Source organism: Grammomys surdaster, unplaced genomic scaffold (genome assembly GCF_004785775.1).
Source record: "Grammomys surdaster isolate TR1022 unplaced genomic scaffold, NIH_TR_1.0 126163, whole genome shotgun sequence".
Classification (NCBI taxonomy): Eukaryota; Metazoa; Chordata; class Mammalia; order Rodentia; family Muridae; genus Grammomys; species Grammomys surdaster.
Window position 1 is genome coordinate 9,107,434 of NW_021620970.1, and position 16,586 is coordinate 9,124,019.

Consider the following 16,586-nt stretch of genomic DNA (forward strand, 5'->3'; position numbering starts at 1 on the left):
ACAGACTCAGCCCAACTCTGTCTCAACAACTAGCCCTTTCCACTATTGAGATTCTTTTTTCTCTGACATGGGAGTGAGCATAGCAGTTTGGAATCTTTTGTGAGACAGAGTAAAGCAAAGAATATGGGCATAGGAATGCACACCTGAAAATCCTAGCACTTTGCAGGTGGTGGCAGGTAGAAGAGCACCACAATTTCTAGGATATCCTGATTGACATCTGGGAATTACAGGATAGTCAAAAGCTACACAGTAAGATCTTGTGTCAGGTGGGGGAAGCACATCAGAGTAAATAGCTTATAATACTATTATTCTAGTATCTATAGTTAGGTCTCACAAGACATCACCATCATTGTAGCCCCTGCTGGTTGAAATGATGTCCCAGTGTGACAACACAAACCCAAGCTATGTAGAAATATCTGTTCCTGTGCTCATCTGTTCTGATGCACCCAACAGTAACAAAAGCAGGCATTGTAATGTACTGCATTTACTCTATGTGTACGTGTGCATGCATCTGGGTGTCGGTGCCATGCATGCCATCTGTCTGTGTCCCATGCCATGCCATACATCAAAGGACAGACAACAACTTGCAGAGGTCAGTTGTTTTCTTCAACCAGGTGATTTCTAGGGATCAATCTGAATATTATCCTATGCTTGGCAGCAAGTTTCTCTACCCACTAAGCCATCTTGCCAAACCAAGGGTAGCCATCTAGAGGGTTTTGTCTTTCTCTCAAAGTGATGATCTCCTGCATGGTCTCACTAGATTTTCAAGATAGAGTTGTGGGGCAAGTGATCCATGACTTGTCTTCTCTTTGATCTAAAGGCCATAGCCCTGAATCATTCCCAAGAACCAGCATTGCAGGTAGATTGCACTGTGAGAGGTATCCCTCATTGTCCCCGGTAGCACCTAGCTGCCAGTTTGCAACAGTAGACTGAAGTCCAAGGAGGTTACAGGAATTGTCCAAGGCCACACAGCTGCCCAGGGGAAGCTTCTGATCTCAAATTCAGGTTATGACTCCAAGTAGCCTGGACTGCCCTCTGTGCCTGTGGGCTCAGCCACATCCAAGTAGACTGTACCAGCCACCATACCTATGGGCTCAATCACAGTAGATATGTGGGGGCTATGGCAGTGTCAACTCGCCAGTGTCAACTTCTCCATCAATTTAGGTTTTACTGTTTGGGATTTAATTTTATTTATAGATAGATAGATAGATAGATAGATAGATAGATAGATAGATAGATAGTGTGTGTGTGTGTGTGTGTGTGTGTGTGTGTGTGTAGCTTTGTGCATTTGAGCAGTAACCACAAAGGGCAGAAGAGAAGATCAGATCCTCCTGGAAGTGGAATTATAGGTCATTGTATATTACCATCTGAAGGAGCTGGGTCTTGAACTCAAGCACCCTCCAAGAGCAGTCTGTGCGCTTAACTGCTAAGTCATCTCTCCAGCCTCAGTATTGGGTTGTCAGTGCAGGACTCCATGCATGCACTGAAGTAGAGGATCCTTACTGCATACAGTAGGACATGCTGTGACTTAACCTTGCTCTGCATATCAGGAAATAGCTTCCTGGGAAGGAAGGAAGGATCTATACCTCCAGGAAAAGCAAGTTGTAAAGACCTTGGCTACTGCTCTGTAGGGCTGGTTTTCATGAACAGTCAATAACAAGCACCCTAAAAATATTTCACTAAGGTTTTAACCTTGTCACAGTCTGTGGTGTGTGTCTGAAGGTCACAGAAATATTACAGTTACTCACTGGGATCTCGGAAGAGTGAAGTGTTTTGATTGGACTCCATGTGCAGTGAGTGACTTCCTCATAGCTGCTAATCCCCAAACAAAATAACCATCAAGAAATATTAAAACACACATTTTATTAGTTTCATTTAATTTCTTAATTGCACAAAGTCAGTTTACCCATTTATTGCTGTGTGAAGTGCTTAGAAGCAAGGAGCACATTAACGGATTATTTCCATGTAATCCCCCCTCCCAGAGGGTAGGAGCTGATCACCGTGAATCCCAGTGTGCTCTCTGTCACAGTACCAAGTGGAAGGAATAGGTATTGTAAGATGGTATAGTCGGCAGTGGAGTAAAGCAAGAGAGTGTAATTTAATAGCTACAGAAAGTACCTCATTTCCAGTAAAAGTTGGGCGAGCCTTTTTGAGGAAGCGCTATTACCCAAATTGAATTTTGCCTTCTCTTTTTCCTGGTCATGCCTCTGCTAATTGATAGATGGTGAAGATGTGTAGCCCATTAAGATTTTAATCAAACACTGTCTTCAGGTAGATGTGATCATCTTCCCTAGACTTAGAGTGTTGAGGTGGTGATTGATCTGAGCATCCCACTCTCTGTGAGTTTGCCCTCCCTTCCTTCCTGGAAGGAGACATTTGGTAGAGTTTGGAAAGATGCTGCCCATTACACAGCAAAGAGGTAGGAAGCAAAACAGGTGATTATACCCTCAAGAAACCGGATTCTCTGGAAACTTCCATGGCTCACTGTAGCTAGCTTCAGCTCATCACACTGCAAAGGACAGGGAAACCCATTAGTGACCCAAGCAGAGCTTTTTCCTGCCCTGCTGCTGACATGCCTACCCATGCCGCAATACCTACCATGCAAGGCTATTCTGTTAGGAGCATTAAGGCTGGCCTCAGAAAGAGATAAAAGTCTGAGTGTTCTGAGAGTTTGAAGGTAAGGCCAGTCCTTGCAAGCAACTTCTCCCCACCACCACCTGAAGCAGGTGACCCATTCACAGAGGCTATGTCTGACAGCACTGAAATATTCAGTCCTCTCTTCTGATTCTTCATATTCACCCTCTGTACTTGGAGGTAGCATCGTTCAAAGACAAAATAAAACACTTTTTAAAGCCCTCAAGGAGCTTTCTACCACGTATTTTATTAGATTGAAGGCAAAACAAGCTGATACCAGCAGAAAAAAAAAATGGCTGCGTCAGACCCCAGCTGACCTCTTTTGCATGGGAAATTCTCCGTGTGATTACAGAGCTAATGAGTGATATTTAATGAAAGCATTATGCCTTTGCGTATATTTGTAAGAGGCACTTCATACATTTAAGCTTACATAGAAATAAAAGGATATGTATTTTTTAAAATAAAATCCTAGAAATCTGTGTATTTAGAAGAAATACTCGCCTGCTATCTCTGGCTGTTTCTGTAATGGTTTTTATACAAAGCACAAACTTCTTCTCAGCATGAAAACTGTGGGACTCAGTCAATCATCCAGCTGACACCAAACACACAAGTATTTGATGGTGCATGGATAAAACAGCTCAACGCAAGGCAGACTTGTCCACATTTCACAGAACGTTTTGGCTCTATGCAAACAACACTGAATGAGGTGGGAAACTAGGCTAAACAATTGCTAAATAAATACATGTGGGGAAAAAAATCCTTTCTCTTCCAAGAATCCTGAAGTATCTAGCAATAGAGACTTGGAGCCAAAATTGTTTCTGGGGCCCGTGTCATCCTTCTCTTTCTCAGAATCTGTGTCACAATGTTACTGCGTGGAACTTGGAAAAGCCCATGACATCTCTCTCTCCATTTCTCTCCTTCTCTAGGTGGAGCTGACAGGCAGCAGCGTCTTTGACTATGTCCACCCTGGGGACCACGTGGAGATGGCAGAGCAGCTGGGCATGAAGCTCCCACCTGGGCGGGGTCTCCTCTCGCAGGGCACCACAGAGGACGCGGCCAGTTCAGCATCTTCCTCCTCTCAGTCGGAGACCCCTGAGCCAGGTGGGAATTGCAAACCCAGTGTGTTTGCAGTTGGTGGCTGGTGGGCAGGGCCGCCGGCTGAATGAGTGTGCTCAAAGTGCCCGTGTGGAGAGACTATAAATAGGGATAAGGGTATTTAACAATTCCATGCAGCTTCCAGACCTATGCAGTAATTAAATAAGGAAGAGATTTGAAAATAAGGAGACATTTTAATAAGTGTAATCCAGAGATCTCATTTCAGTTGAACAATACATCTGGAAGGTATGATCTCCTCTGGTTTCTCTTTCAAATTACTAGAGATCTGCTGGATTGGAACAGCCTCTCTCCTTTCTTCTTATACATTTATTTATTATTCAGCAAAATGTACCCTCTGGCAGAGGCATCTTGAATATTAGCTTGTAGAGAATTAAAAGTATTAGGGATTTGCAGAAATCTTAGTGTCTCTCTTTTTCTTTTCTTTTCTTTTTTTTTCCTTTTTTTAAAGCATCAGAAGGTACTTGAAAGATGTGAACAGATAAATTAAGGCTAAAAAGAAAACAGAAATGGCTACATTTTCAACCGCCTTTCTGCCCTCGGTATTTAATTAGATCAATTGTATAGAGGAATGAACAGAGGTGACATTCCTCATTGGGATTCCTTCCAGGATTCTTATAGACTTTGCATTCAGAATGTTCCCATTTTCATTGTGTTGTACTGATGATAATTTAAGTATTAGGGGAAAATCCATTTATAAATTAAACAAAATGACTTGATATCCATCAGTCCCCTAGTTCATCAAGCTGTTCAAACACGGGGAAGATTGGCTGGTCGGCCCGGGTCTTCCGAGAGCGCTGGTAATTAGATCTGCGAAGGATTTATTCTTTGCTGATTGGGGCTTTAAATTAATTGAAGTTCCACATTTGTGGTTTTGTCCTTTTTGTACTTTTTTAAAGGAGATATTTCATATTCTTGTGTGGTGGAGTGCTTGGCCAAGCAGCAGTGGTTTAAATGTTAATTTTTCTCATGAGAAGTTTAAGATTTTTAATGAATCAAGGCCTGATTTCAAGTGCAAAGTTTTATTTGCTTACTTGAGGAGTTATTTTGCACTCTTCAAAGATGCCTGCATTTAGAGCTACCTGATCTGTGGTTTTAAAAACAGAATTTGCAACACAAAAGCATCGTATTAGTCAGGAAAGTAAAAACCCCTGCTTTAAGATTAATTTTAAAATAACTACATACTTCAAGAAAATAATTTGTCGTGCCTGGAACTGAGCACTGGGAAAAAAAAAAAGAAAAAGTACTACCTATCTTAGAAGTATTTTGATTCCATATAGAACCAAATCGATGCTTTCCCATGGAAGTTAAGGGAGCTCTGGGTGTGCCCATTACTCATAGTGTTTATTTAAGACCATTCTTTACCCTTTAAATTGAAAATAACTTTCTGGGAGAAGCCATATATTCTTTATAGCATAGCTCACTGCCTTTACTGAATGAATATGTCAGCTAGACATATAGACATATAGAGAACTGACACTAGTTTTTCATTGTTAGAACATTCCTAGCTGTGTGTACATGAGAAGCAGCATGCGAGAAGGGCTTTCTGTTCATTGGTTCTAAAGATGGATCCAAGAGCCTGGATTCCTCATGACTCGGTAGGAAGGAATTTAAATTGAAAAGCTGTTGCCTAATGGAAGGTCTTGGGAAAATGGACTTTGTTTCCAAGTGTCACAAAGATGACTTCAGGATATTGTCAGTCATTCAGTACAAATCTCAGCATTGGTAGCAACAAATACCAGCAGGTGCCCTTTGTCATTGCCCCTGGGAAGAAATCCTAATATGAAGCTGGTGAGCTATCCAAGCTGGCCATCTCTGATGCTGAGCAGTTCCTTCCTTCAAGCCCAAGTCTCCATTACTGCAACTCCCCCTCTCCTCCACAGTGTTTCAGATCATGTCCTCTTGCGTAGACACTCAACTATGTCATATGAGATAGATCAAGCCCTCCCTTCTTTCTGCTACCAAGTTAGAGCAGGTCCACAGCCACTATCCATCCACTGATGTGTTCCTAGGAACTTCATCAGCCACACCATCCTGCCTGGACTGAGCTGTAGTTTGTTGATGACCTTCTAACAATCTACGTGCCTCTAAGAGCTGAGCACAGCTCTTGGGCGTTCCGTGATCATTGCAGAGAGCAGTCACCTTTTCAGTTTAGATAACTGAGCTTTTGTTAATGCACCTTATGATTAAATCATGTCACAACTGGTTCTTCTGGGGCATATAACAAACTCAGATAAATATCCTAAGGAAAGAACTTGGATAAACCCCATGCATTCTGTTCTAGCCAGCTTTTCATTCTACACAACAGAAGGACATGGTTGGCCTTCAAAGAGGGACTCACTCCTGCGTTTGTCTCCATACTTCTTTCCTCCTGACCAACTCTATCATTTACTTCTACAACTGATTGACAGGCACTGACTAGCACATATGAAACTCCACTTTTCGCCCCACTCAAGAGCCAGTGCCCATCAGCTATGCTCCTATAAGAGAGGGCTCTCCTTCTGCAGGGTGAGTATGACACACACCATTAGGACAAGCCAGTCTGTCTTAGCCCTACACATCTACTGAATTTGGTTATTTCCCTTTTGGACTTGAAAATGCAATTGAGTTGACTGCTCAAATACTGAAAAAGCAGCACAGGGTACTACCTGGAATGAAATATCTTCACTAATACAAATGATTGCTCCAAGAAAATCACTTTAAGAGTGCATGTCAGGCCCTGCATCCCAAAGCTGCTTATGTTTCTCAGAAGCTGAAAATTTTTAACAAGATTTCCTAATTCTTAATAGCATGAGGGAACATTATTGAAGACTCTTGTTCATTGCCTGGTAATCTTCTAAACTCTGATAAAATGCAGATTCCTTTCTACGTACTGGTGAAATGTGGTTGGAAAAGGATATCGATATCTGGTTATTATGGAAATGAAAGGGCTAGTGGGTAAGGAATTTTGCAGATGCCCTGATGTGTGCAGTGTAGCATTACTAAATGACTAAAATCTAAATAACACTTGGCATTATAATAAAAGGAAATAAGTGACTAAAGCCATTTCAAGGCGGTGACACTGTGGCATGATAAGAATTCTGTTTCCCTGAACTGCCAACCCTCTGATTGTCTTGTCTTGAATCTGTCTCAAGATAATGGCAGGGAAGAGGGGGCTGGTTGAGCAGGAATCTGTGGACTTGACAGCAAGCCCAAATAAATATTTTATATGTGTGCACATTTTCAGAGAGTTTAGTAAATATATTTTTCCTTTGTAGAAATCTTAAGTCAAGCATTAGAAAAATAAATGGGTACCCTGGCTTTTAGAAGCCCTGATATTCCAGAGTGCCTTTTTTGGCAGAGGTAGGTCAGAATACTCTGAAGGAGACTGTTCTTCACTATCCGGCAGGCAGTCATTTCATTTCTCTGGCAAGCTCTGACAACACAGGAGTCCAGCCCCTTGGTGCATGTGGCTTGGATGGTGCATTTTCACTGTATAGATCTGCCTGTGTTTATCTATTGCTCCTAATGTTCCTGTATCTTGGTGGTACAAACCCTATCAATGCTGCCTTCCAGATGTTTAGTAAACAGAAAGACAGCTCCTCCCAAAAATCCTGAAGGAACTTTAAAAATCTTCTATTTTGAAGACGAATAATTTTCTTTGAGTTGTCGTAAAATGGTATTTTTACTAAAACTTCCTTGTTCATATAGCATCTTTTATAATTATAAAATTAATTTATAGTCATTATAGAAACTTCAGAATATGCAGAAGAGAAGTGGGGAAAGGCCAACCAATACTGACTTCTACTTAGGAATAACCATTATATACATGGGGACACCACACAGACCTCTAGACTTCCCCTCTCTTCCTGTAGGCATATACACATAAGTCGGAGGCTCCAATAGCATATTGCTTGGCTTTTGTTTTGTACATTTTCCTACGTAAGATCCTGACGTTCACCTTTCTGGCAACCTGCTTTCTCATGTAACCTCACAAGCGTCTTTCTGTGTCATATTTCTCTCATCAAAATGAAATTCCCTCTGTCTCCAGCGGTTTGCCTCCTATAAGATAGCAATCAGCGCTGGCCGTAGGACTTCTGTCAGGATCAAACAGACCCAGGCCCTTCTTGGAAAGAATTTAGCAAGGACAAGAGGTTCTTGTAGCTTATTGGATGGGTATGAGTCCGTAGGAGGAGAAATCAATACTACACTAGGATTTAGACAATTTAGTAAAATATATGAGACAGTATTTGGGATGAAGAATAACTATAGCAGCATGGTTAACCACTGGTTGTCTAAAACATAGGCTGTCATGTTTTGTCTCACATTTTGGACAGAATCTAGTCTGTTTTGTGGGCTGAATTGGTGTAAGCTCCGTTCCTACAATGCCTGTTCTATGTCCTGAATATTGCTGTAAGGGACGGGGCAGGAGAGTGTTTATGTAAATGGAAATTATTATCATTGCTTGTGTGTTACCTCAATGCAGTGGTAAATATGATCAAATCCTCCATCTACAAAAAAGGACTCCAATGATGACGTCACTGGATGATTTTTTTTTTTTAATTAGAGAAACAAATGACAAAAAGTAACAACAGAGGGTATAAAATTATCTGAAGATCAGGTCAATATTTTACGGCTTGGATATAAGATAAGCATGAAGTTTGCTGTGTTGATTATTTGGCATCTGGTTTGAAGTGGGGGTTTTGTTTTGTTTTTATTTTTCTTTTTTTAAGATTGATTACAATGTCCTACCCATGAGCTGAATTTAGAAGTTAGACAAGGGAAACCATCTCACTAAGCTCACATCTGGCCCCAGTCCCCAGACAGTGTGACTGTATCCACACCACTGTCTGCTGTACTGCAAATGTCAAACAGAAGGTGTAATGGATTTAATATTAGCGCTGGCCAAGGTGTTGAGGGAGCTGTTAATAATGTCACTCCAGTTATTGATCTGAAGCCTTTAAAAATCAGAGAAAAGTGAGGGATCCTCTACTGGGGAAAGGCAGACAGTGACTGGTTTTTATTGCCAATATATTTCTACATATAGAGTGGCGACTCTCTGGAATTATGTTATTGTCATTAATCCTTGAGAGATATTTTTGGAGCCATTATATGGTAAGATAATATCACGAAGACCATTCTTAATGTTAACGATTAGAACAGTTTTTGTAGATGTAAATACACTTCAGTTTCTGCAAGGTGACATCAGCGTTCATAAAAGTTGTGAGCTAATAAGCTCTTACCACATGGTGACCATGTCGTAGGTACTGGACGTATAAACAGCAAACTCTATAGCACTCTTCTTCTGGCTTTCAGAAACTCTTGATGATAAACCCTGGCCTGACTAAGGGAAGATGAAAATGAATTTGTTCTCGCAGTTAGGAACCTTTTCAGGAAGTTAATCCTTCCATAGTATTGGTAGTTTGTATGTAATAAAATCCCTGCATGTCATATTCCCAAACTAATAAGCGAAACTAAAATTTATAATTTATGTCTAATGCTTATCAAACTGTAAATACACATTTAATTCCTTCCCGGTTTCACTCAACATAAACAAAGATAAATCCATCAGATAATGCAGTACAGTCATCTCCGTTGGACTGAATATGAAGTGCTTTGCCATGGACACGCCAGCGTTTATCTGAACAAGTTCTCAGTCCCTCAACCTTGCTTGACACTTGTTAATTCCCAGATGACCATGTACATGCCATGCATCATAGAAACACCCCAACAAAATTAATCTTTTGATAATCCAAAGAGATTAGCATTTAGGGGTAAGTTGAGCTTTTGTACAAAATTATATCTCCAATATGATTTCTTATCTTTAACAATGTCATTGTTATTTTGATATAGAATATAAACTGTCTTCATGGCAGCCCTGAACATAAGGCACACTATAAAAAGAAGCCATCTGTAAGTTCAATACTCAAGAGAAATGGTTTGAGGCCAGCAAGGTCTGTTTGGTGAGACTGAGACAGGTCTAGGTTATACAACACCCCATCTCAAAAGAAACAGAAACAGCAGCCAGTACTTTTACTAGGTCTGCCTTGCCAAATTTAGAGTAATTCTCTTGCCTCAAAAAAGCTGCCTTGATGGAGTACCATTTTTTCCCTGCAAAAAATAGACTATTTTTAAATGTCACCCTTTATCCCCGATTAAGCTAAACAAGGCCACCTGGAAATGCCACCAAAGGGAAAGTACCTACCCCACTCCGCCCTCTTTCTGCATTCAAACATAAGCCCACTTACCAGCTTAGTTTGTGCTTGCCTATGCTGTGCTGCTTGTCGGCCTATGGTATAAACACTCACAAGGCAAGCTTATGCTTCCAGAATCTTGCCAGGGGGAACTAAAGATGAAGAAATCAAAATATTCTTCCCATCAAGTCCTCTGTCCCAGTCAGTATCTGAGTGTTGCCCTTCCAGGCCAGCTCACAGGATGTACAGCTGCAGCACCAGGCATCCTATGGGACCTAATATTTTGAAATCAGCACTGGTGATCCCTTCTCTACAGAAGGCAGATTCCCTTTCAGTCCCCAAAAAAGATACTGGGAATGTATATGTATATGTATATGTATATGTATATGTATATGTATATGTATATGTATGTACATATATTTCTTATTTTTAACAGTCACTGTTATTTTTAAATAGAATATAAACTATATGGCAGTCAAATATGTATATTAATTATATTTATGTCACATATATGCAAATATACATAAGTATATAATATATAAACATATATTTGAACTATATATTGAAATATATATCCCTTATATACAAATTAATATAATGGTATTTTCAAGGCCCATTTTATTCAATAACAGAAACAAAGACATCTTACCAAAATATAAAATAGGTTAACTCTGTGTATGTCTGTGTATATTTGCATGGATGTATACATGTATGTATATGTGTGTGTGTGTATATATATATATATATATATATATATATATATATATATATACACAATATATGTTTGTATGTATGTTTGAATGAATACATATTTTCTCCTAACACAATTCAGCAAAATGGTTTAGGAAATCAATTCTTAAATACATTTTTTGTAAGTTCCCCTAAATAGCTTTCCAGGTTGTAATTTTTACTTCCATTTACCTATAATGATAAGGGGTACATTTTTCAAGTTTCTAAAATGAAACCTAATACAAGTTGTTAATGATGACATGTTCTGCCCATTAAAAAATGTGGATGTCTTTGTCACTGGATAATTAAAAATTATAGATTCTACAGCTATTCCTTTGAAGAAAGCACAAGTTATTTGCTTTTAATACATATCACTGCACAGAAATTTCATCCCTGTCCAAATTATACCGTTCTGAATTCTTCATCTGCGCTAAACAGCAGCCGTACAAAGGATCAGTTACCTGGCATTGACTGAGCTTTGCAGGGTGCACACATCAGAAGAGGCAGAACTGGCTGGAAACCATTTCCACCCCTAGTGAGCAATTTACTCATGATTGCTTGGGGAAAATACTGGAAATATTGCTTCTGTGTAAAGTTTGCAACTTCCAGTTGTCAGCTCTTTGCCAAGCAGTTATTCCCAAGTATAGCTTTCGTGCACAATACACTCTGGCCACTGTGATCATGGTGGTACTCCTATCCTGCTTGGTGTGTGCAGAGCATGAGAGCTGCTAATTACAGGAGTTAATTCACACCATATCCCCCTGAGGCAGGTCAGCATGTTATCCTTGTTCTACAGCTGGAGGAAAGGGGATGGAAATTCTAAGTGGCTTGCCCCAAGCCACACAGGTTAGATTTAGCAGCCAAGATTAAAAGAAAAGGTACAATATTAATGTTGAAGTAAGTGGGAAGCCAGGAGACAGATGATGGAGGTGTGAGGCGTGAGGTGGCAACATGGTAGGACTCACACTAGAGGAATTTTCTCCAAAGGGAATTGGAAGTCCAAACAGAAACCTAATTATCCCTTTATACATATATGTTATTGAGATAAAAAAAATACTTTCTTAATAATAGAGTATCATATTGGGGGGAATCCATCTGGTCTTTTTCTTTGCTTTCACCTCTGCAATGAAAAACCTTTATGCCACAGTGAACAGTAATCTCTGAATAAAACATAGACAAGATTTAACTCTGAATCCCTTGTTCCACATTCACTGTGTGACCCCAGCCAGGAGCACAGCCAAAATTGTGTGCTCTCAAAATGATACGTACAGCCTTGACTCAGCCAGCACTAGGCTCGGTTCTGTGCAACTTCATCAGTCTCTTCCTACCAAGAAAAAATCTCTAAGAGGGGCCGGAGATAGACAAAGAACACCAGTGTCCATTAGGAGGTAAATATGCCTGTAGGTAACTGTTAATGAGATGCAGTCCTGGTTTCTTAGGACCCTTTAGAAACAATACCCAATTTCTGTTAGCTTATAGAATCAGAGGAGGAGGGGGTGAAAACTTTTGTCTTCTCTCTAGCTATTATCAACCAGAGTGAAATTTCATTTAAGATTTAGGCCCACTTAGTAGAGATAATAGAGATAGTAGAGATTATTCAACAACCACTGCTTGAATATCATGTTTCAAATATTATGTGAAGCACTGAGGATACAGAGATAAAGGGCCCCGCATTCCAGGAGCTGACCATTCTGTGAAGGGATCATGTGAGGTCGTTGCACAGTACAAGCATGTAGAATTACAGAGAAGGACAACATGAGAACACACATCAGCAACCTCAACAACAGTGGTTCAACATCCCACACATGTACAGACTCTGACTAACAGAGGCCTTGCTGGCCATTACCAGAGTCTGTGTTTGCTTTTGTTCCTTTCTTTCATTAGGTGACTTAACACTGCCTGGGGCACAGTCTAAGAGAAGGAGAAACCCTCGGACTGATGCTTCCAGACTGCAGAGAGACATCCTAAAAGGGAGGTGTCCTCAAACACCCTTCCATCTACCTTACGTGGGCCAGTTTTACAAGCTGAAATTCAGGAAATCCTGGCTTGGACAACTGTACTAACTCTGTAAGTTTTCCACTCAAGGCAGAGCTTTTGCAAGTGGTATAACAATAATAAAAGCCATTTATTGATGCCATGAATGCCCCCATACTCCTGTTTTATAAGAGGGTAGATTTCTAAGTAATCTTATTTCTCAAAACAGTCTCCAGACGACCCTTCTAGGTAGCATTCAGCATACAAGAGGTAATGCTCCATCATGACTAGGTGGAGTCCCAGTCGACAGCCAATGGAAAAAAGAAGATATGTTCTTTTCTATAGTTGTAGTGTAGGAAAGTAAAGAGCAGCTCAGTGATGGTGACTGTCTTTGACTAGGAGGGATAATGTCTCTACCCTATTAACAAGACCAATGTAAGAGCAGAGAGACAGAGACGATGTTGAAGACACTCACCCCACCCAGCACAGTGTAATGGTGGTGCTGCATTATGGGGCAGAAGGGGAGCCCTACTATCCTGGATAAAGTGAAGGAACATTTTATCTATACTGGTGCCAGATTAGAGAGCACCCCAAGTGTGATCATGACCCCTCTGAGATTAGGACAGTAAGTCACTCATTAAAGCAGTGGCCTACTCAAATGTATGTATCTATTAATAATAATTTTTAATGTCCCAAATTTAGAAGCATGCTCCCTTAAGAGTCATAATCTATAAGTCCACATGCACTGCTGAATTCCTACATAATATAACTACTAATGAACATAGAAATCTCGCCATAAGCCAGTCATTCTAGACCACGCATGATGTAAGCCAGTTCCTCATAAAACATTTGGATTACTACCTTAGTTAGAGTTGTACTGCTCTGAAGAGACACCATGACCAAGGTAACGCTTATAAAGGACAACATTTAATTGGGGCTGGCTTACAGGTTCAGAGGTTCTGTCCATTATCATCAAGGCAGGATCATGGCAGCATCCAGACAGGCATGGTGCAGGAGGAACTGAGAGTTCTACATCTTGTTCCAAAGACAAACAGGAAAAGAGTGGCTTCCAGGCAGCTAGGAGGGTCGTCTCTCGAAGCCCATGCCCACAGTGGCACACCTCCTCCAACAAGGCCACACCCACTCCAACAAGGCCACACCTCCTAATAGTGCCACTCCCTGGGCCAAGCATATTCTTTTTTTATGAAATTCTCAAAGAATTAATAAAAAGTATTGTTTAGAAAAAAAAAAAAGGCCCGTGTCCCAACCCCACAATGTTTCTATGCAGGATTGTATTTCTTTTTTTTTTATAATTTATTTTTTCTCAAATCGTAATTCATTCACACAGGGGTTATAAACACAGAAAGGCAGGATGTGGGGAAGGGAATGACACTGGAGTGTGGGTGTTCAGGGGGAATACAGATATCTTCAGAACCGGATATCGGCTGGGTGAAGGTTCAGGGGATAAGTCACTATGACTCTGCCTATGACTCGCTTATCCTTATCTAAGTTGGTATTGTCTGCCAAGGCTACCTATTTACAAGGTCTATGGCTACTCAGGCTTGTAAATTTCCCCAAAAGCTGCCTGTTTACATTAGATTATAGCCATCTGTTTCAATGTTTTTCGACTGAGATCCAAGACTTGGTGTTAGTATACATGTATGACAGGCCTATTGCTGATTTTAGGCCTATGGCTGATTTTAGGCCTTCAGTGTGTAAAAAGGGCTGCCCCTGACATCTCCTCCCTTCTCTAAGTATAGAAGGGCTGTGGCAATTCTAAACTTTCGAAGGCGGGGATAGAGGCCTGACCTCCAGTACTTGAAGGGGACCTTGTAATGGCTCCAGTCCCCCTGTCGTTGTCCAGTGAGGCATGAGGGCCATACCCATCCCGATGTCTTTTTCCTGGAGAGGGGATACTTTTGACATCAACCCCTATGCAGTCAGGCTTGTCCCTCAGGGAACCCAGATAGATATTTTTATCTTTTATTTATATTCCCTTGGAGTGCTTAGCCTCGCAGCCTAAGCAAGAATTCAGATCGCCTGTCAGAGGGGGTTCTGGGTGGCCCCTCTCTGCTTGATCTAGGGGCAGAAGTTCCCCCTTTTAGGTTGGGTGGAGATGGGTTTTGGGAACACCCTGTATAAAGTAACAACCTCATCTTGAGTCTCGTGGTCCTCCGTAGCTAACTTATGATAATGTATCTGAGTAGGTTTTGCTACCAAATTATTTATCTGTTGTATCACAGAGTTAGTCCGCCTATTTGAGAGCCAAGGACCAGCAGAAAAAAGCAAAAAGAACCCAAATAATGGTCCCAAGATGGGAGGAGGAAATAGGGTTGACAACCTTGGAGAGGCTGCAAATCAATTCATGTACCAGCATTCATCTGTCTCTTTCTCTCTCTGATTTTTCTTAGGGCCTTGGGCCAAGCATATTCAAACCACCACAATTATTAAGAGAGGATTTGGTTTTTTAGCACCTGAAAGCCTTAAAGCTAGTAGTTGAAAAGTCTAGGATTTGGATCCAATCCAGCCTAGCCCAACACTCAGTACTAACCATTCTTCCAAAGTACAACTCCACAACCTACCTGAAATAGCTATCCACCTCTCACCTGAAATCACCAGCTGGGGAGAACCCAGGAGGATTCCTTCCCATCTGAAAAATCTTTCTTACAACGTAGGTAACTTCCATTCACAGCACTTGATACTAGACTATTTTTCCTGGAATGTTCAGGATCATTCACTAAAGAAACCTGGAAATAAAAGGAGTCATTTAAGAGACCAGCACTGTGGGAGGTGGGGGCTGGAGAGATGGCTCAGTGATTAAGAACTTGGTCTTCCTTGCCTAAGGACCTGGGTTCAGTTCCCAGCACTCACATGGTGGCTCACAACCATCTCTAGGCAAATATGAGGTACACATACATACAAGCAAAACACTCATACACATTATTAAGTAAATATACAAAAAGAAGAATTTTAAAAAGAGGCCAGCACTATAACGCCAGTGTAAGGAGGAGTTATGCAGAATTATTGAGAAAACTTACAAAGAAAGCAAGGATGGTTTGGATTTGAGATAACACTTAGGGAAAGGCAGAAAGCCAGCCAGCTCATGCTCAGGACTTAGCAAGGAGCTTCTGGGGACCACATTAGACATTTCACAAGTCTTAAGCTTTCATACATGATCAGGATCACCAGCCTACTTCCATTTGATATTATATCCTAAAACATTTGAAAATTTATATATATATATATATATATATATATATATATATATATATATATATATATGTATGTATATGTATATGTATATATATGCTATCAATCATGTCATATTAACATATAAATTCCTTGAGTATTGAATCGAATGCTAATTCTTTTAATGATTTACTCAAGTATATTATAGAATTATATTGCTACAGAATGTGATAGCATTGATAAAACTGTTGGTGCCAGAAGGAAGTAAACTTCCACTCACTTTTGTCTACCCACATTTTCACTGAGTAGAGTATGTTGGAAAGTGATAAAAAGTTTAAAAATCAATTTAATTGACCATAAAATGAATTAAAATGTCATCTCTATTTTAAAAATACTTCATATTTCACAGACGTGATATACAAGTGTAAGAGTAACATAAGTCTAGACCAGGGACATGGCTCAACATGGTAAAAGAACTTGCTACCTGAGTTCCATCCTAAGGGCCCATGGTGGGAGGAGAGAACTGACTCTGAAAGTTGTTTTCTGACCTCCACAGGGCTGCCATGTATATGCTGTGTATGTGTACACACACACACAGAGAGAGAGAGAGAGAGAGAGAGAGAGAGAGAGAGACAGAGACAGAGAGACAGAGAGAGAGACAGAGACAGAGAGACAGAGACAGAAAGAGAGAGAGAAAGAGAGAGGGAGGGACAGAGGGAGGAAGGGACAGAGGGAGGGAGGGAAGGAGGGAGGGAGGGAAGGAGGGAGGGAGGG

At 40.7% G+C, this 16,586-nt stretch overlaps 1 protein-coding gene across 1 annotated transcript in view; it reads left to right on the forward strand.

The window, feature by feature from the left end:
• The window catches only part of Npas3 (neuronal PAS domain protein 3), an 825,350-nt gene that overhangs the window by 693,689 nt on the left and 115,075 nt on the right, over nucleotides 1-16,586 (forward strand). Inside the window, exon 6 of the mRNA XM_028757484.1 lies at nucleotides 3,561-3,735. Coding sequence (XP_028613317.1) covers nucleotides 3,561-3,735 — 175 coding nt within the window. The remainder of the gene's footprint in view (nucleotides 1-3,560; nucleotides 3,736-16,586) is intronic.